Source organism: Desmodus rotundus, chromosome 1 (assembly GCF_022682495.2).
Source record: "Desmodus rotundus isolate HL8 chromosome 1, HLdesRot8A.1, whole genome shotgun sequence".
Classification (NCBI taxonomy): domain Eukaryota; kingdom Metazoa; phylum Chordata; class Mammalia; order Chiroptera; family Phyllostomidae; genus Desmodus; species Desmodus rotundus.
The window spans coordinates 808,635-830,712 of NC_071387.1; the positions used below are offsets into that span (position 1 = coordinate 808,635).

Sequence of the window (22,078 nt, forward strand, 5' to 3'; positions counted from 1 at the left end):
GAGAGGGTGGAGGAGGAGTGACACCTGCAGCAGTGAGCACATCCAGGGCCCACATCGGGGGCTCCAACCAGGACCCCCCTAAAGGGAGCCAGAGCCCCTTGGAGAAATGGCTGAATCCAGATGGCGGGGGGGGGGGGGCGTGGGGAGGGTTGGGGCAGGGCTGGGGAGTGTCTCGAGGGAGGCAGTGCCACACAAAGGGGGGCATGTCCAAGGGACGAGAAGCCATGTGGAGGGGCACCCATTGGCCAAATCTGGGGCCTTTTGAGCATAAAATATGACAAAATTGTACGAATGGTTGAAACGGTATTTTGAATATTTGAGCACAATAAAAAAGTTTTAAAGATGACACAGAAAGCCTTGGCTGGTGTGGCTCAGTGGACTGAGCGCTGGCCTGAGAACCGAAGGGTCTCTGGTTCGATTCCCAGTCAGGCACAGGCCAGGGCTGCCGGCCAGGTCCCCAGTGGGGGCCTGTGAGGGGCAGCCACACATCCATTGGTTTCTCTCCCCTTCTTTCTCCTGCACTTCCCCTCTAAGAAATAAGATCTTTTTTTAAAAAAGATGACAGTAACAGTCAAGAACATATTTTAAAAAACCCACAAAGTCCATAGCGATTATTGCTAAGAGTGGAGCAGCTCATTGTGAGAGAAAATGACCACTGGTAAGTACAGGAAGGAGGGATCAGCGGGGAGTCACCACTTTGCAGCCCCCACCTGGGTGAAAGCTGACAAGCAGATAAGGGGCCCTTCACGCTCTTGGGGGTGTCTGTGTTCCTTCCAGTCCCCTTGAAGCACCTAAGGAGGGAGACTGACCATGGCCCAGTATGAGGGGCCAGGCTCTGGGACCCTTCCTTGTGACCACCCCATCTCCAGGCTCCTTGAGCCAGGGCCTAGGAGCCCCTATGCCACCTCCAACCTTTGCATGCCCTCCTACCTGGACTTGGGTCTCAGCCCAGAGATCACCTCCTCCTGGAAGCCCTCCCATGGCCAGGATGAGATGGAGACCGCCCCACAAACCCACTGTCCACAGAGACCTGAGCACCGGGAGCCCGGGCCAAGGGGGTGAGGGGAGGAAGTGTGGACACAGCCCCTGCCTCGGGCTCCCTACCTGTAGTATCAGGCTTAGAGGGGTGTGAAGCCCTGTCCTCTGCTCCCAGCTGACCCTGCTGCCCTTCCCCCACGCAGGACTTTGCAGATAAGCCTGCCCGGCGGAGGCCCTCGTCACCCCAACACCCGACACCACGCACGCAGGCTTGTGTGGGCTTTTTTGTTTATTTACTTAAACAAACATCTGTGCGATATGTACACAGGTCCGGTGCCCGGGTGGGTGGGCAGGCAGGGGCCAAGCTGGGTGGGGGAGCAGGGGCAGCTGAGGGGGTGGCGAGGGGCATCCAGCCCGCTGCCCCGAAGCAGCCCCTCCCTGGCCCCCCCAGCATGGAAGCAGGGTGAGTGTGCCCCTGCCTAAATAAAGCAAAATAAATAGGAGACTGGGGCTGGGACCTAACCCTGCCCACCCTCAGCCCCAGGCCCACAGCAGCTCCCTTTCCAAACGGGGTGCAAGAGAGAAGCCAGTCCGGGAAGCCAGGCCCCACCAGGAGAGGGTCTGGCGTGCCTGGCAGCCGTGTCACCCCAGGGGCCTCGGGGGCGGCGGGCAGAGCTGGGCTTTAAGGCAGAGCAGGGTGAGGGAGTCACAGCCCAGGGCCAGCCGGCCTTTGGCACAATGAGGGGAGGGTGGCCTGGGCCGAGGGCAGGGGGCTGGAGGGGCGTGACACCCTTGGTCCTGGACCTCCCACTCTGGGGCCTGGGGCGCAGGGCACTGGGGGCACAGGGTGGGGCCTCAACCACCCCCTGGCTCCTGCCCCTCCGCCATGTCCGTGAGCTGGCTCCTGGTGGTCAGCAGAGCGTGTCCGTGTTGAAGGAGAGCTGGGCCTGGCAGAGGGCGGGAAGGCTCAGGGAGGCGTCTACACCCACACTGCCCCCCCCCCCCAGGATGGGTCGTGGTCTCTGCCACCTCCTTCCGCCCTCCCTGAGCTCTCCCAGAGGGTAAGGCCCCTGCTCAGCCTGGTACCCCCCGCCCATCCTGCCTGTCTCCAAGGCCCCTCCACTTTTCCTCCAGCGAGGGGCCTACAGTGGGTCCGTCTCCCCTGCCGTGCCCACGTGCGCTCTCACCTCGAGCATTGGGGTCCTGCTGTCCCCCAGAGCCCGGGCTGGCAGCAGTCCCTGTGGCCACCAACCCTGCCTCCGGAGCCTCTGCCAGCCTGGCTGCCCTAACCCGTCCCTCAGGTGCTGCTCACCCGTTCCTCTTCAAAGCTAATGAGGCCCTCGTCCTCGGTGTCCAGATCCTCGGGCTCGTCGGCTGCCAGCGCCCGCAGCTCGGTTGGTGTGGGCCGGGGCCGGAACAGGCTGAGCAGGCGGCCCAGGGGGGGCTGCAGGGCCGAGGGCGACTCTGTCTCCTGCTGCTCTAAGTTGTCACTCTGCTTCTTGGCGAAATTCACAAACACCTGGTGGGCAGAGAGGCAGGTGGTAGGTGGGGGAGGGTCCAGTAGTCAGTGCCCCCTGGCCCGGGCACTCACGTTGTCCAGGGTGGTCTGGCTGACTGAGTAGTCCTCGATGCCCAGCACGCCCACCACCTGCTCCATCTTGCTGAACACTTGCGCCAGCGAGATGTGCTCCGACTTCAGCTGATACTGCACCTTCGTGTGGTGCCGCTCCTGGGAGCACGGAGGTCTAAGGGTCAGAGGTGGCTCCGGCCCCGCCCCTGGCCCCGCCCAACACCTGGACCCCGCCCACCTTGAGCACCGCCTCTGGGAAGTTCCGGTTAAAGAACCGCACCACATCCTTCACGTTCTGGCTGCTCTTGGTCCTCACGGTGATCATGTAGCCATCTCCAAACCTGCCGGACAGGCTCATGGCCACCGCCGCAACTGCCCAGGGAAGCCACCCCCCCTGCCCCTGGTCCCACAGCCCGCCGCCCGCCCAGACCTTCAGCTCACCGGTTCTTCAGGTGCTGGATGCTGCCCAGACAGCGCAGACGCCCATTCACCATGATGGCTAGTCGTGTGCACAGCGCCTCGCACTCCTCCATGCTGCGGGCGGACCAGAGGCTGGCACAGGGGCAGGGGGCGGGGCGGGGCGGGGCGGTGCAGGGACAGGGGGCAGAGGGTCCACACCTGTGCGACGTCAGCACCACGGAGCGCCCCGTCTTGATGAGGTCCAGGATGAGGTTCCAGAGGAAGCGCCGGGCCTTGGGGTCCATGCCTGTGGTGGGTTCGTCCTGGGGGCAGAGCCAGGCTTAGCTGCTGCACCCACACCAGCTACCTCGCTGGGCTCACCAAGAAGACAAAAGCGGAGAGGTCCCCAACCCCCAGGCTCACCAGGAAGATAAAGGCGGGGTTCCCGATGAGGGCAATGGCCGTGGACAGCTTCCTCTTGTTGCCTCCGCTGTAGGTGCCGGCAGGCTTGTCCGCGTACTTGGTCAGCTCCAGCTTCTCCAGGGCCCACTTCACCACCTGGGGGGGAGCGGCTGTCAGAGGCCCATCCTCCCCGCCGGCCCCTCCCCTACCTGGGCGACCCTCACCCGGGCTTCATCCTTCCAGGGAATGCCACGGAGCCGCGTGTACAGCTGCAGGTGCTCCCTGGCCGTGAGCTCGTCGAACAGCGCGTCAAACTGCGGGCAGTACCCCAGGCTCTGTTGCACCTGCAGCAGCTCCTTGAGCACGCTGGGGAGGCAGCGTCGTCAGCACTGGGGCGCAGCCCCCCACCCGCCCAGGCACCGCCCCCGCCCCACGCGTGCCCGCACCTGTGCCCGTTGACGAAGGCCTCGCCCCCAGTCGTGCTCTCGTCGCCCGTCAGCATCTTGAAGGTGCTGGTCTTGCCCGCGCCATTGACGCCTAGGAGGCCAAAGCACTCGCCAGGACGCACGCCCAGACACAGGCGGTCCACAGCCAGGATGCTGCCGATCTTCCTGGACTTGTACACCTATCAGAGGCGAGGGGCTGCGTTTTCAGTGGGGCAGGACTGGAGGCTGGCCCCGCCTGCTGCCCCGCCCTAACCCCGCCTCCGGCCACGCCCCATGCCGCCCGCCCCTACAGCCCTGAGCCTAGGAGGCACACTGCAGGCAGCAAGGGAGCCCCACCCCTCCTGCCTGAGGCCCACCTTGGTCAGGTTCTCAATCTTGACCATGTCATTGTCAGCATCCCCCCGTAGCACTCGTTGCCGCTCGCTGGCCACGTCCACGTCGTCCTCCACGGGTTTGGTAGACACTGGCATGCGCCTGGGGGACAGGGTGGGCAGTGTCCCACCGGCCGCCGCCAGTACCACCCAGCTCCCCCACGCGCTTGCCGGCAGCACTCACTGTGGCTGCCGCAAGAAGTTGTACTGGCCCATGATGGTGAGGAAGAAGCCCACGAAGCCCTCCACGGTCATGGCCACCAACCCCCTGGTGACAATGTCCCACTCGAACGGGGACTTCATCTTGTCAAACTGGCCTGTGGGACAGCCAGCTCAGGACCTGTGCCTGGGGCCTTGTAAGCCCCCCTTCGCCTCCCCTCCTGCAAGTCCCTGATCTCCGCGGACAGGCAGACAGGCATCCCGCCCTCCTTCCTCCCGTCCCCCAGCCCCCACGGCTCCCCCCCTACCGATCTTGGCGTAGTACTCATTGAGGTACTCGTTGTAAGCCATCTCCATGAGCCCGTGGCCCAGGTTGTAGTTGGGAAAGATGAGGAAGCAGCTCTTCAGGTAACTGTTGACGACCTTCAGGTCCTGGAGGGTCACAGGGGGTCACAGGGGGTCACAGGGGGTCACAGGCACGGCCTCGGCCCTGCTGCCTGCTGCGCCAGCGCACCGGCCGCCGCACCTTGTCGTGCTCGAAGAGCTGCAGCAGGAAGGTGGCCACGGTGGCCGTGATGCCGATGAAGAGGTTGATGACGATGAGAAATACGTAGGCTGAGCTGGGCACCTCGAACCAGAAGGAGGCCGGGTACATGATGGGGGTGATGGACCACCTGCCGGTGGGAAGGCAGACCAGTCACCAGGTGGGCTGGCCCCGCGGCACGCCCGCCCCCACCCGCTCCCCCTTACCCATAGAGCAGGAACAGACAGAGCACCGCGGGGAAGTTGGTGGGTGACGTGTAGGCCGGCAAGTCGAACACAAACAGGATGATGACACAGCAGGTGGCCGGGACCAGGTAGTTTAGCTACCAGAACAAGGGTGGTTGGTGAGGGGCAGGAGTGAAGGGGTGAGGGGTAGGGCAGGGCGAGCGCCTGGGACAGGGATGAGGGGCCTGGGGGCAGGACAGGCGGGCCTGGCAGCTGGCAGGGTGATGGCATGGCCGGAGATGTGGGCGGGAAGGGAACCGCCATGGCGGGGCAGGAGGGCGCACCATGTCCCACACGTAGTTGGCCAGCCAGTAGATGATGGGGTTGCAGCCACTGACGAACTGTAGGTGCTTGGCCTTGGTGGACTTCTCGGCCACCAGGAAGACCACGAAGCTGGCCGGCACGAAGGACATGGCCACGATGATGAAGATGGCGATGACCACATCCGTGCCCTGCAGCCTAGGGGCGAGGCAGCCTCAGGCCTGCCCGGCACCCAGTCCCACAGCCTCACCCCCACCCCACCCGGCCCCCACACATACAGGTAATCCAGGGAGAGGCTGGCACTCGTCTTGTTCATGGGGTGGTTGGTGACAGTGATGCCTGTGGCACAGGAAGGGCAGCCTCAGGGCCCTGCTCCAAGCCACCCACCCCAGCCCGCCTGCTGCACCCCGCTCACCGTAGGCTGCCGGGTGGCCCTTGCTCTTAGGCAGATTGGCACGCAGGATGGCATTGTTGAGGCTGTTAAGGTAGGTGGGCATGCTGTGGTAGCCCTTGTTGTTGTAGAAAACCTGGGGGGCACAGAAAGACCCCAAGAGCCCTGTGGGTCCCTGCAGACCTTGGGGGGTTGGGGAGGGCCAGATCCCATGGGGCCTGGGGCCAGGTGGTGCTCACCTGGGCTGCCCGGCGCACCGCAATCTTCCGCACCATGGCCGGGGCCCGGGCACCGAAGGAGGCTGGGATGGACTTCTGGACGTTGCCAAAGGTGATGGCCCCATACCTGGGCAAGGCCAAGGAGCAGTGAGGCCATGCGGGCTGTGGGGGGCTGCCCCTTGCCCATCGTGGTCAATGCCTCCCGTCTAGCTCACCGGTGCAGCCGGAAGCGGTCGGAGGTGAACAGCAGGTACTCGGAGACATTGTGGCCAGTGATGTCGGTCAGGATGTCACCTGTGACCACCCGCATCTGGGGCGGGTGCCCACCTACACCACTGGGGCAAGAGAAGCCAGTGCCCTGCGCGGAGCAGGTACAGCGGACGGGCTCCCGCACCAGGCGTGGCAGGGAGGGCGCAGACGTCCAGTTCTCTGCGGGCACAGCGGGCCGTCAGCCAGGCCTGCTCTGCCCCACACCCCCAGGCGGCCGCGAGAGCCGTTACCTGGCCCAGAGGTGGGATGCAGGGAGGAGTTCCAGGCCTGCGGCAGGTCCTCATCCTGGGACAGTGGGGAGTCGGACGGGGCGGGCGAGGGTGGGGGCGGCACGAAGTTGGACAGGGGCAGCCCCTGCGTGAAGGACTCCAGGCACATGCTGTCGAAAAACCGTGCTGCCAGCAGGCGTGACTCGCCACTGCTCAGGTTCAGCGTGGACCCCAGAGAGCCGTTGGCCGGAGATTTGAGCACACAGGTGGCGCCCACACCCGATGGCAGCCGGAACGTGCTCACGAGCTGCTGGGGGCTGGCATCGGGCGACAGCTGGAAGCTGGGGCACCCACAACATGAGTCTAGGTGGGGAGATGGGTGCCTCCCAACCCAGCACTGGAACCAGGCACCGCCCACCACCGCTCCCCCACAGGGGCCTCACCGGTACTCCTGCCGCTCCTCGTTGGCATAGGGGATGAAGTTGCCGCGGGGCTGGGTGTAGTTGTGGTACTGGGAGGGGGACAGGACCAGCGGGGGCAGGTCGCCTGGCAGGGTGGGCAGGGAAGCCTGAGCAAGTGCTGCTGCCCAGTCCCTGCCCTCCCGGTCCCCACAATGCCCGAGCCTGGCTGGGCCCAGAGAGGCATGAACCCCCAGGTGCCGCCAGTCTGAGACAGAGGGCCAGACCCTGAGTGGGACACTAGCCCTGATACCCCTCTGCCTGGCCAAGCCGCCATACCGATCTCAGGGACGGAGAGGGCCACCGTCATGGCCACGCAGACGAACAAGGCCGGAAGCAGGATCTGAGAGGACAGTGCCTTGGAGTTGCGGCGTGCACAGTGGAAGCGCTTCACCAGGAGCCCGTGGAACTGACGCACCTTCAGCCACCAGCCCTCCAGCTTGCGGCTGCCCTGGCCCACCCTCGAGAGGGCCTCCGCCTCCGCGTCTGCACAGGGGGGCGGGGCTCAGCCTGCCGCACCCTGCCCCCTCCCAGCCGCCCTCCAGGAGACCCACCGGCCCCACCCAGCTGCCCACCACCTTGCAAGCTGGCGTTGTCGGGGTCCTGCACGTTGCCGAAGAGGGGGTGGTAGTCACCACAGACGTCGGCACAGCCGGCTCCCTCATCCCCGCGGGCAGAGCCCACTGAGGACGCAGACTGCAGGGACGCCTGCGACTGGGCCAGCTCCGCGCACCTGGCCAGGTTGCCCGTGTGAGCGTCACCCAGTGAGGCCAGGCCCTCTGCCCCAGGCAGCGCGTCCTTCCCGGACTCTTTCATGTCTGCCACCGAAGAAGGCAGGGGGCTCAGGAGGGCCTGCCCACTGCAGGCCCCATGCTCTCCCACCCGTCTAGGACCCCTTGCCCCAGGCTCGCCCCAGGCTCACACCCCCGGGAATCCTAGGCCCCTGTTCCCACTCAGGACCCGAGGCCTCCAGAGACAGGGGATGAACGAGGACCCTCGGGGGCAAGTTGAGGCCTGGTGGGGTGGGGCTTTTCCACAGCTCAGGGGGCCTCACCCGCCTCACTGTTCTCCAGCGACTGGTCCTCCTCTGACACCTTCAGGAACACCTCCTCCAGTGTGGTGTCCATCAGCCCGAAGCTGCTCAGGTGTAAGGAGTCCAGACTGCACTCCAGGTGCTGTGAGAGGCGGTGCGGGGTGAGGCCTGCAGCCGGGGGTGCTCCACCCCCTCCCCGACTCAGCTGCAGGAGGCCCCGCCCCTCCGCTGGCCACTGGCCCCGCCCCCCTCGCACCACCTGTAGCCCCCCACACCTGGAAGAGGCGCTCGAAGGCCCCCTTCTTGGCGGCCTCACTGGGTAGGATGTAGGAGAGCTCGGTGCTGGTGTCCGACACCAGGAGGCAGGAGGCCACGTGCTTGCGGATGAACTGGGAAACCTGGGGCTCGGAGCAGCTGCTCAGCGGGGCCCGGCCTGGCGGGCTGGACGTCAGCCCTGGCTCTAGGAGGGCAAGGGAGTAGGGAGGGGTTGCACTCGGGGCCGCAGGGGAGAGACCCTGGCCTGGGGAGAGGGTGAGCCAGGTCGGACCCGGAATCCTGCACTCATGGGGCAACGTGAGGGTGCAGCCCTTCCGCGTCACTGGTTTTGGGAGCAGGGCCCCAGGGCAGGGCCCCAGCACAGACCTTGGGGGCCCCCGGGCTCAGCAGGGCGCTTGACCAGTGTGAGGTGGTAGCCGTCCCCGTAGGCGCCCTTGAGGAACAGTGGGGAGCCGCAGCACTTGAGCTTCCCGTGGGAGATGATGGCGATGCGGTCCCCGAGCAGGTCGGCCTCGTCCATGTGGTGGGTGGACAGGAGGATGGTGCGGCCTGCGGAGGCCAGGATGGGGTCAGGAGGGGGAAGCCGGGTGGGGCCGGGCAGGGGCGCGCACACACACACCCGCCCGCCCGCCCAGCGCTCCGCTCACCCGGCTTGTACTTCAGGATGAGGTCCCAGATGGCGCGGCGCGCGTAGGGATCCACACCAGCCGTGGGCTCATCCAGGATGATAGCGCGGGACCCGCCCACGAAGGCGATGGCCACGGAGAGCTTGCGCTTCATGCCACCAGACAGCGTCTGCACCAGCGAGTGCCGCTTGTTGGAGAGCTCCAGGTCTTCGATCATTCTGAGGGTGGGGCAGAGAGCCTGCGACCGGGCCTGTAGGGGCCACCGCTGCTGCCCGAGCCCCGCCCCAGACCCCGCCCCCAGGGCCTCCCTCTCGCCTCGCCCCTCGCCCCGCCCCACGCACTTGTCCATCTCCTTGCGGATCTCTGCCTGGTCCATGCTCTTCAGCCGCGAGTAGAACCAAAGGTGCTCCTCCACTGTGAGCCGGTCGAAGAGCACGTTGTGCTGGGGACACATGCCCAGGTTCTTTCGGATCTCATCCATCTCTGTTCGGATGTCGTGCCCGTAGATGGTGGCCGAACCAGACGTGGGCGGGAACAGGCCCGTGAGGATAGACCTGGCGGGTGGGCAGGGTCACAACCCCCACCTCCTGCAGGAAGCCCATCTGGCCACCCACATGGTCAGGGCCCCCCGGCCTGCCCCTGACACTCACATGGTGGTGGTCTTGCCAGCCCCATTGTGGCCCAGGAAGGACACCACCTGGTTCTCGTAGAGATTCAGGCTCAGCTTATTCAAGGCCAGCTTCTTGTCGTTTTTGTAGATCTTGGTGAGCTTGTCCACGCAGACCACCAGCGGCAAGTGGGTGGGCTCTTCCTCCATGCCTCGAGTCTCCTCTGCACCAGGGCCGTGGGTCAGCACTGAGGCTGCCCCGAGCCCCGAAGCCCAGTGCCTGCCCGGCCACCACCCTGGTGCCCGCCTCACCCAAGCGCCGGCTCTCCATGGCACAGGCCTGGTCCTCCTCCATGACACTGAGGCGGGGGGCACGCGCCCAGGGCCAGCCCCACTCCCACGCCTCCGTCCGCCCGCTGCCCAGCCAGTAGGACTTCTGCAGCGGGAAGTACCAGGGCCGGGGCAGCCCGTACATGCCTGGGGGTTGGCGAGAGGAGGGGTGGCTGACCCAGGGCCTTGGGCTACTGGCCATGTCTCCCCCAAGAGCTGCAGCCCGCCCTCACCCCGCCCCCTCCAAAGGGTTGGCTGGCACCTGGGTGCACGGCCTCGATGTACCACGTGAGCACGCCGTAGACCACGGCGTCCACCATCAGCATAGTGACCGCCAGGAGCAGGTTGAAGTCGTCCCCTTCCACAGGTGACTGGCTGAACGTGTGCCACTGGATGCCCACGCCTGCCACCTCGTACAGGGCGAAGTACTTGGAGCCCAGGCCAAAGGCTGTGGTGGACATCAGGGACTGAGGGAGGGGACAGTGGTGTCAGCGTGGGGAGGTAGGCTGGGCCTGCCCCTGCCCCGCCCCCCCATGACCCTCACCGCAATGCACTTCTCGAAGGCAGTGATCTTGTCATGGGCCACCTCCTCTCGGATCGCCACGTACATGTAGGGCACGTAGCTCAGGAAGTAGATGATGCCGCCGCAGGCCGAAGCCAGCTTGGCCTTGGAGTACAGCACAGACACCAGGAAGCTGGGGCAGACACGGCCACAGGCTCTTATCAGCCCCGCCTAACCCTGGCTCTGAGCCCTGAGCTGCCTCAGCTGCCCTTGTGGGGCTCGGGGGATCTTGGAGCGGGGCTGTTGCTCCCCTTCCCCGGGGAGCACCAGCAGGCCGCTCCCCCCGGCCCACAGCCAGCCCCGGGGCTCTCACCAGAACGTGACGGTGGCCACAGCATATACGGCCAGGAAGAGCCAGATGATGAGCACGTGGCTGTGCATGAGCACCTGGCCGTACTTGAGGATGGCGGTGAGGGCGGTCACCGAGATGGAGAGCTGCACGAAGCCCGTGATGAACCAGGCCACCCAGTGCACAGCGTTGTCCAGGCCCATGGTCTTCATCACCTGAGGCCAGTGGGCAGGCGCAGGGCGCCTTGGGCATGGGCTGGGGAAGAAGGGGTGTCCGCAGCGGTCCCCACCCCTCTGCATGACTCCCCCCCACGTGCCACGCCCCCCACCTCCTTCAGCCGGTGCTCCTTCTCTGCCACAATGTGCTGGATGGTCATGGCCACCGAGTAGACCCAGGAGATCACCATGCACAGCGGCATCATGTGCTCGATGACAAACAGGAAACTGGGGTGGGGGACGGGGCGTGAGGGGTGGGCCCCTCCACCCAGGCCCCGCCCCCGGGTACCCCACACTGCACTCACTCATCGCGGGTGTAGCAGGGGTAGGGGAACATCTGAACGTAGCTGCCCGGCTCCACCACGTCGTGCCCCACGAAGGTGTTGATGATGGCGCGCTCGATCATGTCTGTGGGCGGGGTCAGCCGTCAGCGGTGCCGCAGGGCCTCGCCGCACCCCAGCGCCCCAGGGGCGGCCCTCACCCTGGATCCAGACGAAGCCATAAAGAAAGTAGAAGCGCCCGCCGGTGTTGGGCCCAGGCCGCCAGTAGGCCCGGCGGATCTCGTTGGTTTTCTCCGTGAAGCTGGAGTTCTGGCGGATCTTGTAGTGTACGTGGGGCGGCAGGGAGCCATCCTTGCGCGTCCGGAAGATCACGCCTGGGACAGGAGGAGAGGCGCAGTGTGGGTGTGAAGGAGGCAGGGTGTGAGAGGGGCAGCACCAGGATGCGGGAGGATCTGGAGGAGGTAAGGAAGCCTAGGGAGATACGAGGGGCGGGGCCGTGGTGGGCGGGGTCACGAGGGGGATAAGGGATATGGGGAGGGGCTGGGACTGGAGGAGGAGGGGCAGAGTGGAGCTGACTGCAGGTGCAGGTAGGTAGGTGGGAGGCGGAGCAGGGGTTGGGGCCGCCCACCCCAGCGAGGGTGACTCACTGGCAAACACGGTGACATTGTCCTGATAGGCTTGGTTGAGAGTGTAGTTGACAATGCTTTCCTCATCTGGGAAGCCCTTGAAGATGTCCACGCTCACCTGGGGGGAGGGGCGTTGTTGGAGCCGGCCCTGGGCACCTGCAGGGGCCTGTCCACCGGCGGAACCCCGGGGGGTCGTCCACCCCACCTTGGACATGAACTGGATCCAGCCACAGGCTGCATTGTCGATGGTGTCCAGCTGCTGCAGGAGGACGGAGCCGTTGGGCAGGGAGAAGTTGCCCTGGCGCAGGGCGGGTGGCAGGTCCTCCAGCGACAGGTTCAGCGCTTCGGGGTGCAGCCGCAGCTCCGCCACGTACTAGGGGTATAAGATGGGCTCAGAGGGTGGCCTGTGCCACCCACCACCAAGGACAGTGTGGGCTCCCCGCCGCCCCCAGCACCTGCTGCAGCCAGTGCAGGTGCTGCTGAAGCCTGCCCTGCTCCAGGAAGCTCCGGATCTCAGCCGAGATGTTGAGCCAGACTTGGGCGTAGTGGGTCACGTTGCCTACAAGGGCAAAGGTCTCGTTGGCCTGCAGAGGGTGAGGGCATGGGCTCACGCAAGGACCCTGGCCAGTGGGAGGCTCTCCACCCCCTGGTCTCCCCCACAGTGGGCACCAGCCACCAGCCAGAGCCTCCCAAACAAGCACTCTTCCTCTGGCCAAGCTTCCGCCTGGAAGCTCCAAGTGCCCCTCCAGCCCTGCCTTTACGCAGCTCCCCCTGAATCTCGCTCTGCACCCCCTCCAGGGTGGCATGGTGCAGGTTCCCCTGCCTCACCAGCTGTGCCCTCCCAGCTCCTCCCTCAGACCCCTGTCCGTGCACCCCTCAGGCAGCCCTGACACCAGACCCTCATCTCTCCCACACTTGGCCTCTCCCCTCCCTGGGCCATTTCTGGCCCTGTTTTCTACTTGTCCCAGACAGGACTTCTTCCCGAGAAGGGCCTTGGACACTGTGCCCTCGGCCGGCCCCGAGCCACCCAGCTACAGGGCCCACATTTCGCCCACTGGATACTACTGGGAGGTGAATACACGCTGCCTCTCTTCCACACCCGCCAGTGCTGACGGGCCCCGGGGCCACACGGAGTCAGGGCAGGACTCGCTACCACACCAGCCATTCCAGCGCACCTCCACGGCAGCCCCCGGGGACTGCTGCACCTCAATCCCACAGGACCACATCGGAGCTCGGGGGCCAGGGCTGCACCCCTCCTCTGCGCAGTGGTCTCAGCCTGCAGAACCCTCCCCCAGCTCCTTCAGCTGCTGCCCCAGAGGACTCGTGCAGTTAGAAAACCGGTGCGCAGACTTGCGCACCTTGAGGATGACGCGGTCGGCCTCAGAACCCGCAGGCGCGTACAAGATCTTGGGGTTGCTGGTCATGAGGTGCACCAGGAGGCCCAGGTTCCGCTGTTCTTTGCTCGTGAAGCCCAGGGAGCTCATGTTGCCGCGGCGCAGTGCCTCCGGCTCAATGGTGCTGGGGCGGGACAGCGGTGGGGGTGGGGCTTCAGGGTGGGTGTGGTATGGGCGTGGCCTCAAGGGTGGGAGCTGACACTCAGGATAGGGAGGGGCGGGTGGGGCGGGGCTTCACAGGGGGCGCAAGGTTGAGGCCTGGTGTCTGGGTGGGACGGTGGGCAGGGAGTGTGGAGGATTCAGAGCAGGCCTTGGGACCAGGCCCCGCTCCATCTGCCTATTCACCCCACCGCCACCCTTCCCCTGCCTCCCACCTACCGGTTGTTACCACACAGGATGGGCTGTAGGGCTGCCCAGAGCTGCACGAAGGCGGAGCACTGGCCCTGCAGGGCGTCCGAGGAGGCGGCGGGGGCCCCGGCAGGCGAGGCCCCCTCCTCAGCTGTGGTGTTGGAGCCTGTGCCCACCCCTCCCCCTGTGCCGTTGGCCGCCCCACCAGGACCGCTGGCTGGGGTTCCAGGAGCCCGGTGCGTGCAGGCGCCCTGGGGCAGCAGCAGGGCCAGGGCTGACAGGACGTCCACGTCCTGCAGAACCTTCTGGGCGTCCAGCAGGTCCTCCAGCAGTGCCTGCAGCCGCCGTGGGGGTGGCGGCTGTGGCTGGGGGGCCGAGCCGTTTGGGGCATCCAGGCCCAGCTGAGGGGAGATGGGCAGGTGGGAACATGCAGACCCCAGGGAGGGACCCGGGCTGGGGGCTGATGGACAGGTTGGGGACTGAGGTCAGGGTGGAACCAGGAAGGTACCAGCAAAGGGACCCTGGCTGGGAGGAGGGGCTGAGGGAGAGTCTGCAGCCCAGGGGTAAGCGGAGCATGGACCAGGGGCTGGGAGAGACAGACTGGGGTGAGGACGTGGGGTGGGGCAAGGGTTCGAGGTGTGGCATCGTTGGAGGGTACAGGATGCCCAGCCACAGGCGCCAACCCCTGCCCCACCCCCTGCACCCCCTGCACAGCCACAGGCCCACAGGAGCTCCAGCACCTCCTTCAGCCTGGACACTGGACCATGGGCCAGCTGGCAGGCAGCGCCTCCTCACCTGCTGGACAATCTTGGCCACGTCCAACTGGTTCTGGAGCTCCACAGCCAGCCCAGAAAAGCGCTGGGCGCGGGCTGTGGCCTGCCCACTGCAGACGGCATCCCGATAGCCCCGCAGGGCTGGCAGCTGTCCCCGGGGCACCGTGAGGATGCGGCCCAGCTCCCCAGAGCCCGGTGCACACGTGAGCTGCTCTAGGAGGGTAGGGGCCACCAGCAGCTCCTGGGGGCAGGTGCAGGGGAGCAGTTGGGAAGGAGCCCCAACCAAGGGGACCCCGGTCCTGGCCCAAGACGGCCTCAGGCCTCACTGCCCCACCCACCGTGCCAGGTCCAGGGTGGGGGTAGACACATCACTATCCTGCCCTCCCCATCCTAGCCGCAAGCCATCGGGGCCCTCCCTCACCCCCAGGAGGAGCTAGGAATTACTGGGGTGCCCCTTTCTGTACCCGCCAGGCAGAAACACCCACCCAGAGACAGGGGCAGCCCCCTTTCCCACTACCAGGCCTCCTCACCTCCAACCGGAAGAGGGAACTGGTACGTGGGGGGCCCCAGGGTTCCTGACCCCTGGGGAGGCCTGACTCCACATCCAGGGTAGGCAAAGGGCCAAAGAGCAGGCGATAGACCTGGGGTGGGACAGGGCATGGCTCAGAGCCCCACACGCGCCTCACCCCAGCCCTGCAACCAGGGGAGGGCAGAGCAGAGTGGCCAGGTCTGGGAGCCAACTGCCCCAGAGCAGGGTGCAGTGCCGCCCCCGCCTCACCTCAGGCACATCCACCTGGGCAGCCAGCAGGGCCTGGGCTGTGCTGTTAGGCAGGGAGAGGTTCTGCATCAGGAAACGCCACAGCTCCCTTGGGTCCCTGGCCACCGAATCCAGAGAGAAGGAAGACACTGGACAGGCAGAAGGTCGGGGCTGAGGGCCAGCTCAGAAGAGGTTCAGAGCCAAGCTCCCAGCCCCATGGCTCAGCCACCGCGACGGGCAGCTCGGCCAGGCCCACCCAAGTGTGCATGTGCGGGGGACTCAGAGCCACTCAGAGCCACCTGGTTGTCATCTCGCGGCCCAGGTGCACTAATGAGTGAGATTCGGAGGCACACCAAAAAATGTTTTTCGCTGATCTAACAATAAAAAAATTGGTATCATTTTGATTCATTCATAGCAGACGGTTATTGTTGTGTTGGCTGTTGTCAATTAAAAAAAAAACATTTTATTGGCTGATTCGAGAGAAAGAGGGGAAGGAGAAAAGAGCACAGAAACATCGACCTGCCCTCCCTCTCACTGACACACACATTGGTGGCTTCTTGTGTGGGCCCGGAGCAGGGCTCAAACCCGCACCCTCAGGGCATCGGGACGGTGCTCTGACCAACGGAGCTCCCCAACCAGGGCTTGTTGCCTTTTTTTTTGACAATCTAAGGAAAAAGAGGTCAGTACCCCTGACTAAATTGTCAGGTATTGTGTTTTAAAATTCTCATGGGGAGCGGGTAGAAAATCGCCAGTTCAGATGGGGGGCCTGAGGCACAGACCGGGCTCGGGGAGGACGCCGCCCAGCTGGGGCTCAAACCCACAGCATGGGGCTGGGCTCCCCACCGCGCACACACACACAGGCACTGCCCAGCCCTCCGGGGACACACCTGCAGGTCTGTCTGAGTGGCCGTCCCAGATGTCGGGACCTGAGCTGAGGGCCTCCAGGTGCTGACGCAGGGCCTCCAGCTCTGAGCCCAGGCTGGGCCGCTCTGGGTCAAACAGGTTGCCCTCCTGCACCACGCGGTCGAGGCGGTCCAGCAGCTGGGTGACCCTGCAGCGAGTGCCGCAGGAGGTCAGCCACTGGCCGCCAGCTGGGGGGTGGCAGCGGGGCGGGGGCTGGGGGGCGCTCACGTGGAGTTGGCGTACTGCAGGAAGCCGAACTCGTCCCGCTGGCCATCGGGGCACAGCGACTGCATGACGGGCAGGACCCCGGCGGAGGTGAGGGGCGCTGCCGTGTAGAAGGCTGGCGGGGGTGGGCAGGTGAGAGCCGAGGACAGCGACAGAAGGGAGAGAGCAGGAGGAAAACAGAGGCCCAGAAGAGAAGTTTATAGAGAGTCGGGAAGGAAAAGCAGCTTCAGGCAGCAGATGGGGAACAGAGGCCCAAGAGCTCTAGTGCAAATGACCCCAGCGGGTCAGAGGTCGAAAGGCGTCTCGCCACCCCTGCCCCAGAATTCCCAGAGCCTCCCTCTTCCCTCAGCCAGCCAGAGCCAAAATGCCCTGCCACCCTCCCCCCACCCTCCAGGTATGGCATGGCCGGCATAGCCCAGGGAGCCTGTGGGCCCACCTGCTGCGCAGCGACCTCTGACCCCTCTGGCCAGCTGGTTAGCAAAGTGAACGCAGGTGCCCACAAGGCTCTCATGGGGGAGCATCAGCCCAGGCCAGCCCAGGTGCCCCAGTGCGGCAAGGCAAGGCCAGCAACCCCCCCCCCCCCGAGAGGGGGGCACCCTGGGAGCTGAGCCTAGAGTCCTGGAGGCCCAGGTAGCCCAGCCCTTCAGTCCCAGCACCTCCTTCCCCCTCCCCAGATCCCGCAGTCCCTGACAGTGGGTAGGGCTGGGAGGGGCTGTTAATGCAAGCAGAGGTCAGGGTGGGGGTGTGCTTAAGCCGCACCAGGAGGCCCCCCAGGACCCTCCTGCAGCTGCGCCTGGGCCAGCAAGGAGGAGGTGGCTGCTCACTTACAGACTGCATGCAGGCAGCGGAGGAGGACAAGAGACCATGCAGGGGTGGGCAGAACAGAACAGAGGAGAGTGGTGAGCACCCGGCACTGGTGGTCACCACGGCCAGTTGCGTCCTCAAGTCTGGCCGGGAAATGTGGCCAGGGCCCCTCAGGGACAGGCCGTGTGGGGTGGCGGGCTGTGGGATCTGGGACGCACATGTGTGGTCACGTGCACACAGGACAGGCGTGCACGGTGCCAGGAGGGCTCCCTGCTCCACCCCTCAACTGTGCCCTGGGCCCCCCGACCCTCACCTTCCTTCACAGAGATGGTGGGCTTCTTCTGCCGAAGCCCCAGCAGTATGAAGAAGAGGACCAGAGGGATGAAGATCTCGAAGGCCAAGACCCACTGGAAAGGGCGGTGGAGTGAGGCCGCCTGCCCAGGGTGGGCCAGGACAGACCCCGCCTCCCTCTCTCTGCTAGCAGATGCCCTCCCTGAGGGCCGGCCCCACCTCCACAGGCTCCCCCAGGGGCCACAGAAGGCCAACCCTTCCTTAGGGGCCTTTCAAAGGGCAAGAGGGGGACTATTGTCTGGCCCAAGGGAGAAACAGGCCTCCGCCCCACCGGGCTCTTGTTCTGCTTGCCACACTGAGGGCTGGCAGGGACAACCGGCCAGCTGGCTGGCCACTCTGACCCCTGCAGGTGCCCGGCTCATCTTCTCCCCTGCCTGCAGGACCTAGAGGGATGAAGCCTGGCTCTAGCCCAGGCACCTGAGCTTCTTGGAAAACCCAGGCAGGGGTCTGTGAGCCCCGGCCCCTCACCCCCAGTGGCTTGGCTGGGTGCAGCAGCCCTGCCCAGCCCGGCCACCCTTAGCATTCCTAGGATGGCCCCTGCCACCCCAGGCAGGGCACTGGGCGGAGCCCAGCTGGGACTTGCTCTGAGTGGGAAAGAGCTGCCAGGGCCCCAGGTCTCCATGTCACCTGGACGGTGGAAGGGCTCCACGGTGTCCCTCCTCTCTCAGCTCAGGGAGGAGGTGTAGGAGGGCAAGGGGGAGGCTTTGGGCCAGGTGCTCTGGGGGAGCCCCTGCCCAGCCCTTCTCACCTCCCAACCAAACGCAGACTTCAGAGCCCCTTCCCAGCAGGCTCTGTGGTCCCGGGGTGCGAGCCCCGGCCCCGGGGCGGGGGCAGCTGCTGCTGTGTCTGCTGCACTTTGACAATAGTGCTCTGTGGTCTGCACCGCCTGCCCCAGCCCGTGCCAGCCTCCACCCCCTCCCCGAGCCAGCATCCAGCCCCGGGCTGGCTGAGCAGGCATCGTGGGCACCCACAAGGCTGGAGACAGGCGCAGGCCACACACCAGTGATGGTGGCTGTGTGCAAGCGGACTCCTGGAAGCCGAGGTCACGACCTGCCAGCCCCACCCACACCCGCCCCGCCAGCCAGCCACAGGGCACCTCCACCAAGTAACTGCAGCAACAGGCCTCTGCCTCCTCATCACCATAGCAACGGCTGCACAAGAGCTGCTGGGAGGAGAGGCCTGCTGGGCGGGCGGAGGGCGGGTGGCCAGAGGGGCATCTGGTTACAGGCAGGCAGCACTGGTCCGGCCCCACCTGGACGTCCCACCCAGGGGCCTGCAAGGGGGTCAAGCCCTGTCCTTGAGACCAGACCAGTGCCCCCATGTTGTCCCTGGGGCCTGGGTGCCCACCCTGGGCCTGAGCCCTGTCCTGCTGGGTCAAGGGCAGAACAGATGAGACCTCAGGATGGAGATGCTGTCTCCCACCCCAGTGACTTGGGGACAGTCATCCAGTCCCCCCACCAGGAGCAGCCTGTGGCACCAGGGTAGGCCCATGTCCCACTAAGCAGGGATAGGCCACACCCATAGGTAGAGAAACCAGGCCCAGAGCTTGGGAGGGGAAAGCAGGCAAGGCCCAGGGGCCTTTAGCCCCTCCCATGCAGACCGAGCTTGCCCCAGGGAGTGCGCCCCAGTGAGGCACTCAGCCCGAGGGGCAAAACCTCTGCTGGCCAGGTCCAACATTGAAGCCCAAGACCCTCCTGGGCAGTGGGGGTCCAGCAGGGTCGTGCCCTGAACTCGGCCAGCTCCAGCCCCAGAGCACCAGCCATCAAAGACTCTGTCACCCCCGCCAGTGGAGGCAGGCTGGGGACCTCCACGTGGCCCACCCAGCGCCTGGGACCACGGTAGGGCAGGGGCAGAGGAAGGTTCTGGGGGACACCCCGCCCAGCAGGTTGGGGTCACTCCTGGGTGTAGGACAGTGGGCACCTCCCACCAGCTTGCCAAATGCCCTGCCAGCCACCACTCCCTTCCCTGAGCCTTGGGGTCCCCAGTGGACTCAGGGGCCATCATTCCAGCCTCTACCCCCAGCTCCTGGGGTGCCCTTCTTGCAAGAACGGGGGGAGGACAGGGGTTAATACTAATGCGTGCCCTCACCCCGACCCCCCTTCTCCTGAGCCCTACCCTGCTGTCCCTGGTGACCCAGTGCCAGCCAGCTCTGGGCGCCCTAGGCAGCCAGTGTACCCAGCCCTGGCTCCCCGCCAGGGCCAGGTGCCCAGGGGAACCCTGCCAGGCCATGGCGATGACGGCCACCCTGCCCTGTCCTCAGCACGGGGCTTCTCATTGTGCACTTCGAGGTCCGTCCCTGAGACCCAGGCAGGAGCCCAAAGGATCCCAAGGCCAGGTGGGACAGGAGCCTCCTGGGTCTAGGTGGGCAGCACGGTGCCTCCTCCTCAGGCCCCCACTCGGGACCCTGGCCCACTCCGGGCCCATCCTGGAAAATCCCCACTCGGAAACCCAAGCTGCCTGGGCCTCTCAGATGCGGGCTGCTGCCCTTCCCGGGGCTGGGTCCTGAGGGCCAGTGTGACGACATCCACACTGCCCCAGCTCTGCTCCTCACACGAGGCTTCTGTCCCTGACAGCGGCCGTGCCCTGAGCTCCTGGACAGAGGCCCCACAGCAGGCCCTCTCTCCCAGAGGGGCTGGCTCAGGGGGTCACAGAGTGGCTCAGCCTCAGGGAGGGCTGCCCCAAATAACAAAAGGGTGCAGGGACTCGGGCAGCTGCGTCTGGCACAGCAAGGACATTCCCAGTGGTGAGAACGCAGTCACAGCCCCGGCTAGTGGACATGGGGGGAGGGGCAGAGGGCGGGCCTGCCCAAGGGCAGAGGAGCAGTGCTGGCCAGGAACGGGCAGGGTCCCTGCAGGGGCTGGGCCCAGAAACTGCGGAGCCAGGATCAAGCACCCCATGCCAGCTCTCTGTCCTGGGGACCCGGGCCTCCTGTGACCCCCGGGTCCCCAGGCCGCCTGTTCCCCCACCTCTGAAGCTGGCCCTGGAAGCGCGCTGCGGAGGGTGCTCGTGACTCAGCCGAGCACCGCGAATGACAGCGGGCGCGGGCGGCGGGCTGGGCACGGCAGATCCCCCTCCCTGGAGGCCGGAGCTCGGGCAGGGGCGCGCGGGCCCCGACTGGAAAGGGACTGTGGCCCGTCGTCCCTCTCGCGCCATCCCCCGCGCCAGCCTGGGGTCTGCGCGCGCCCGGCCTGCCGCACGTGCGCGCGGGGAGCGCGCGGCCTCGGCTGCCAACAGGCCCGAGGCGCGGGGTCGCTCACCGGGCTCCGGCGTTTCAGCGTCACGTTCTTCCAGAGCAGCAGCTGCAGCTGGTGCAGGAAGCCCATGGCGGGGCCGCGCCCCGAGCGCCTCCGCTCCGCGGCCAGCTCCTCTGCGCGCCCCGCCGGCCCGGCCGCCCGCCTCACCTCTCGGCATCGCCCGCGCGGAGGCGGGGTCTCAGCGCTCGGGACCGGTTCCGCGCTGGCTCCGCCCCGGCGGCACGGCGACAGCCACTCGCGCCAGCCTCCCGCCCGCGTCGCCCCCACTTAAAGGCGCCGCGCTGAGGCTGCTGCCCCGCCCCCGGCCCGGTACCTCTTGCACCAGACCTGCCCGCCCACCCGGGCAGTTACTGGGGCGCTGTCCTGCTGCGGGGGCCTTCTTGGTCTCCCTCATCTCGCCAGGCGTTGAAATGACGGCCCAAGCGCCCACATGTAAACCCAGACCCCCGACTCGGTCCTTCCTTCCAGGATGCTCTTCTCCCAGCGCGGCCAGGCCTGCGCGCAAGCCCGTCCCCGCTGGAATCCTCCCGCAGGGACGCCCCAAGGTGGTTACTGGCCTCCGAGGGCGCCCTGAGGGGCCGCCGGGGGAGGTTCGGCCCCCTCCAGGTCACCACCTCCGTCACCTACCTCACAGTACTGGTGGCAGGAGCTTGGGCTGGACGTCTAAGAGCCGGGTCCCAGTCCCTGCCGGCTCACTTGGGGAGGGGAGACCGCGTGGCGCCCCGGCTGCAGATGCCACCTGGGTAGGTGGGCCACTGCCCTCCAGACGTCCAAGAGTCAACATCCACCCAACCTGACGCTTCCAGACCTGTCCCCACAACGGGGGTGGGGCTGCAGGTGGGCTTTCCACCCCTGTGAGTTTCCTGTTTCCCCCGGGAGTGAGCCACGTGGTGACTCCGAGACAGGGTGAGCCTGGGGCTCTGCCAGGAGGAAGGGAAGGGACCTGCTGGCCCCAGAACTGCCTGTGCAGCAGGGCAGTCAGGGTCCCTGGGGGAACTGAGCTGCCCCTCTGTGAGCGGCTTGCTTTTGTTCCCGTGTCCAAGGGCAAGTGAATTCTGCGGAGGTGGGGTGGTACCTGCTGGAGAGGGGTCCTTGCTGCAGCACCTGTGGGAGGCTCCCCCAGCGAGGCTGGGAAGGTTGCAGGGTCAATTCCCAAAGTGGACAGTAGGGGGAGTCCAGGAGGGTGGCTCTGAAGCCTACTCCCCTGCCTCAGTTTCCCCACTTGTGAATGGGAGCGGTGGGTCATGTGATGGCCAGTGTCTGGGGTGCAGACAGAGGTCGCACCCTACACTGAATGGCAGACCTCGGGGGCTGCAGCTCCCCACCCCTCCCACCTTGTCCTCCGAATCGGGAAGAGGGGCAGCTGGGGCAGGTGGGCAGGTACAGTCCCCCACCCACCCCACCGTGCAGCTGAGGACACTTCCTTCTCCCTGGTCAGCATGTGGGGTTAGGTCAGGGCCGGAAGTCTCTGGCAGGCCTTTCCCACAAGCCCCCGCCAAGGAGGAGGGCAGCTTCCTGCCTCCT

General features: G+C 66.1%; 1 protein-coding gene across 1 annotated transcript; it reads right to left on the reverse strand.

The window, feature by feature from the left end:
• Positions 1-1,259: 1,259 nt before the first annotated feature.
• On the reverse strand, positions 1,260-20,725 carry ABCA2 (ATP binding cassette subfamily A member 2). Its single transcript, XM_053918679.2, has 48 exons — positions 20,558-20,725; positions 17,263-17,356; positions 16,149-16,260; positions 15,905-16,068; positions 15,039-15,166; positions 14,791-14,901; positions 14,283-14,501; positions 13,518-13,888; positions 13,104-13,263; positions 12,201-12,329; positions 11,951-12,118; positions 11,767-11,863; positions 11,320-11,493; positions 11,144-11,246; positions 10,952-11,066; positions 10,648-10,838; positions 10,317-10,467; positions 10,035-10,239; positions 9,755-9,919; positions 9,486-9,666; positions 9,177-9,389; positions 8,857-9,053; positions 8,576-8,758; positions 8,209-8,393; positions 7,955-8,075; positions 7,479-7,718; positions 7,180-7,386; positions 6,886-6,988; positions 6,464-6,783; positions 6,179-6,392; positions 5,985-6,090; positions 5,770-5,881; positions 5,633-5,693; positions 5,378-5,552; positions 5,076-5,191; positions 4,852-4,999; positions 4,634-4,757; positions 4,351-4,483; positions 4,152-4,269; positions 3,796-3,974; positions 3,574-3,715; positions 3,371-3,505; positions 3,167-3,270; positions 2,990-3,082; positions 2,787-2,889; positions 2,570-2,707; positions 2,291-2,497; positions 1,260-1,925 (listed from the first exon to the last, which is right to left on the reverse strand). The coding sequence occupies exons 1-48, from the start codon at positions 20,621-20,623 to the stop codon at positions 1,890-1,892; spliced, it is 7,317 nt and encodes a 2,438-aa protein (XP_053774654.1). The 5' UTR covers positions 20,624-20,725; the 3' UTR covers positions 1,260-1,889.
• Between the last annotated feature and the right edge of the window lie 1,353 nt (positions 20,726-22,078).